The sequence below is a fragment of the Sinocyclocheilus anshuiensis genome, unplaced genomic scaffold (assembly GCF_001515605.1).
Source record: "Sinocyclocheilus anshuiensis isolate Anshui unplaced genomic scaffold, SAMN03320099.WGS_v1.1 scaffold456, whole genome shotgun sequence".
In the NCBI taxonomy this organism is placed as follows: Eukaryota; Metazoa; Chordata; class Actinopteri; order Cypriniformes; family Cyprinidae; genus Sinocyclocheilus; species Sinocyclocheilus anshuiensis.
This window is the reverse complement of record NW_015557074.1, coordinates 455,349-457,088: the sequence shown is the minus strand read 5'-3', so window position 1 is coordinate 457,088 and position 1,740 is coordinate 455,349. Positions and strand designations below refer to the sequence as shown.

Below are 1,740 nucleotides of genomic sequence, written 5' to 3'. Positions count from 1 at the left end.
TTCACTCCCCCCACCTACAATCCCTGCTGGTACGAGACTCGAACCCACAACCTTTGGGTTACAAGTCCGATATATCCGTTATACTTCCAATGGTATTCTGCATAATGTTACAAAAGATTTTTATTTCAGATAAATTCTAATCTTTGAATCTTTCTATTCATCAAATAATCCTGAAAAAGTTACTAAACCGTTGTAAACCTTGATAATAATAATAATAAAATGTTTCTTGAACAGCAAATCAGCATTGAATAATGATTTCTGAAGGACTATGTGACACTGAAGACTGGAGGTAATCATGCTGAAATTTTAACTTTGGTCACAGGAATAAGTTAAATTTTAAAATATATTCAGATAGAATCTAATGGGCACAGCTAGGCAAGTCCCACCAAATAAAAATTTCATCTCTGGACTTTTTCTTTTGAATGGTGTGCATGTAATCTATTCAACCATTAAACAGCCTGAACTGTCCCAAGGGGTCAGTGGTTTCTAAATGCAGGCCTGTGTATAACTGCCATTTTTCATAGAAGCTGTATATACGTGAATGTTATTTCTTTGCAAATGAGATTTTCATTGCATTGCTCTGTGTGATCTTAAAGCCTTGCAAAGCTTCTCTGGCTGCACCCGCCTGCACCTCATTATCAAACTCCACAAAGGCGATGTCGTGACGACCTGGGACAAGACGGACTTCTTTGAACCCAGGAAACCTATGAGAAGAAAGTGGCATTGTAATTAGCAAAAGATGATAAAATATTTTTAAATGATCTGGAATTTTACCAGCACCCCACTGAACGGTTTCTGAACAAAGCAAACAAAAACTCACTGGTTGAACAGCATAGACAGCATGAGCTCGTTCGTCTCCTCTGGGAGATTGGTGAGAAACAGGATATGGTTGGGAGGGTTTTCTGACACCTACAGACAAAGTGTTATTAATCAAAGAGTGATGCACTGAAATTTCAGCAAATGAAAATATACAGTCGAAACTGTTTTGGAGGGCTGAAATCAGTGACTATAATGGTGACTAGACTTGTGCCGGTATTCGGTAATGCGATATATCACGGTAATGAATATGCACGATATTGTTATCGTGGGCACTTCTAAATACTGTGAATAATTATATATAACAAATTATTCAGAATTTTGAATGCATTTTAACAATACTTTTCCCATAAACTGGTCAAAATGCACAACATCGCTGTATGCTGCGTGAAAGGCACATGCGCACTCTGATGTAAATAAGCGTGGACGAGAAGCACATGGCGGAACGTGAGAGACGCTCTGGATGAAAGCGCACTTTCACTCTCTGACAGCAGATGACGCTAAACTGCAGAAATAATCATAATAATAATAATAATACTAATTAATTTAAATGCAGCCGTTACCGTAAACAAAGCAGCTGCACTACTTCCTGTTTCTGAATCATGTTTAAATGATTTAAACAGCCATTCAGATTTGTGTATTTGCCATGATGTTCATCACAGCAAATGCACAACACTGCTGTATGCTGCGTGCGGACGAGAAGCACATGGCGGAACATGTGAGAGACGCTCTGGATGAAAGCGCACTTTCACTCTCTGACAGCAGATGACGCTAAACTGCAGAAATAATCATAATAATAATAATAATACTAATTAATTTAAATGCAGCCGTTACCGTAAACAAAGCAGCTGCACTACTTCCTGTTTCTGAATCATGTTTAAATGATTTAAACAGCCATTCAGATTTGTGTATTTGCTATGATGT

The 1,740-nt window shown here is 37.9% G+C and overlaps 1 protein-coding gene across 1 annotated transcript in view; it reads right to left on the bottom strand.

Annotated features, from left to right (window-relative positions):
- Positions 1-361: 361 nt before the first annotated feature.
- Positions 362-1,740, bottom strand: part of LOC107676747 (U1 small nuclear ribonucleoprotein A) — a 15,219-nt gene continuing 13,840 nt past the window's right edge. The window contains exons 6-7 of the mRNA XM_016471414.1: positions 821-909; positions 362-704 (exon numbers count right to left, since the gene is read on the bottom strand). Coding sequence (XP_016326900.1) covers positions 545-704; positions 821-909 — 249 coding nt within the window. The 3' untranslated portion in view covers positions 362-544. The remainder of the gene's footprint in view (positions 705-820; positions 910-1,740) is intronic.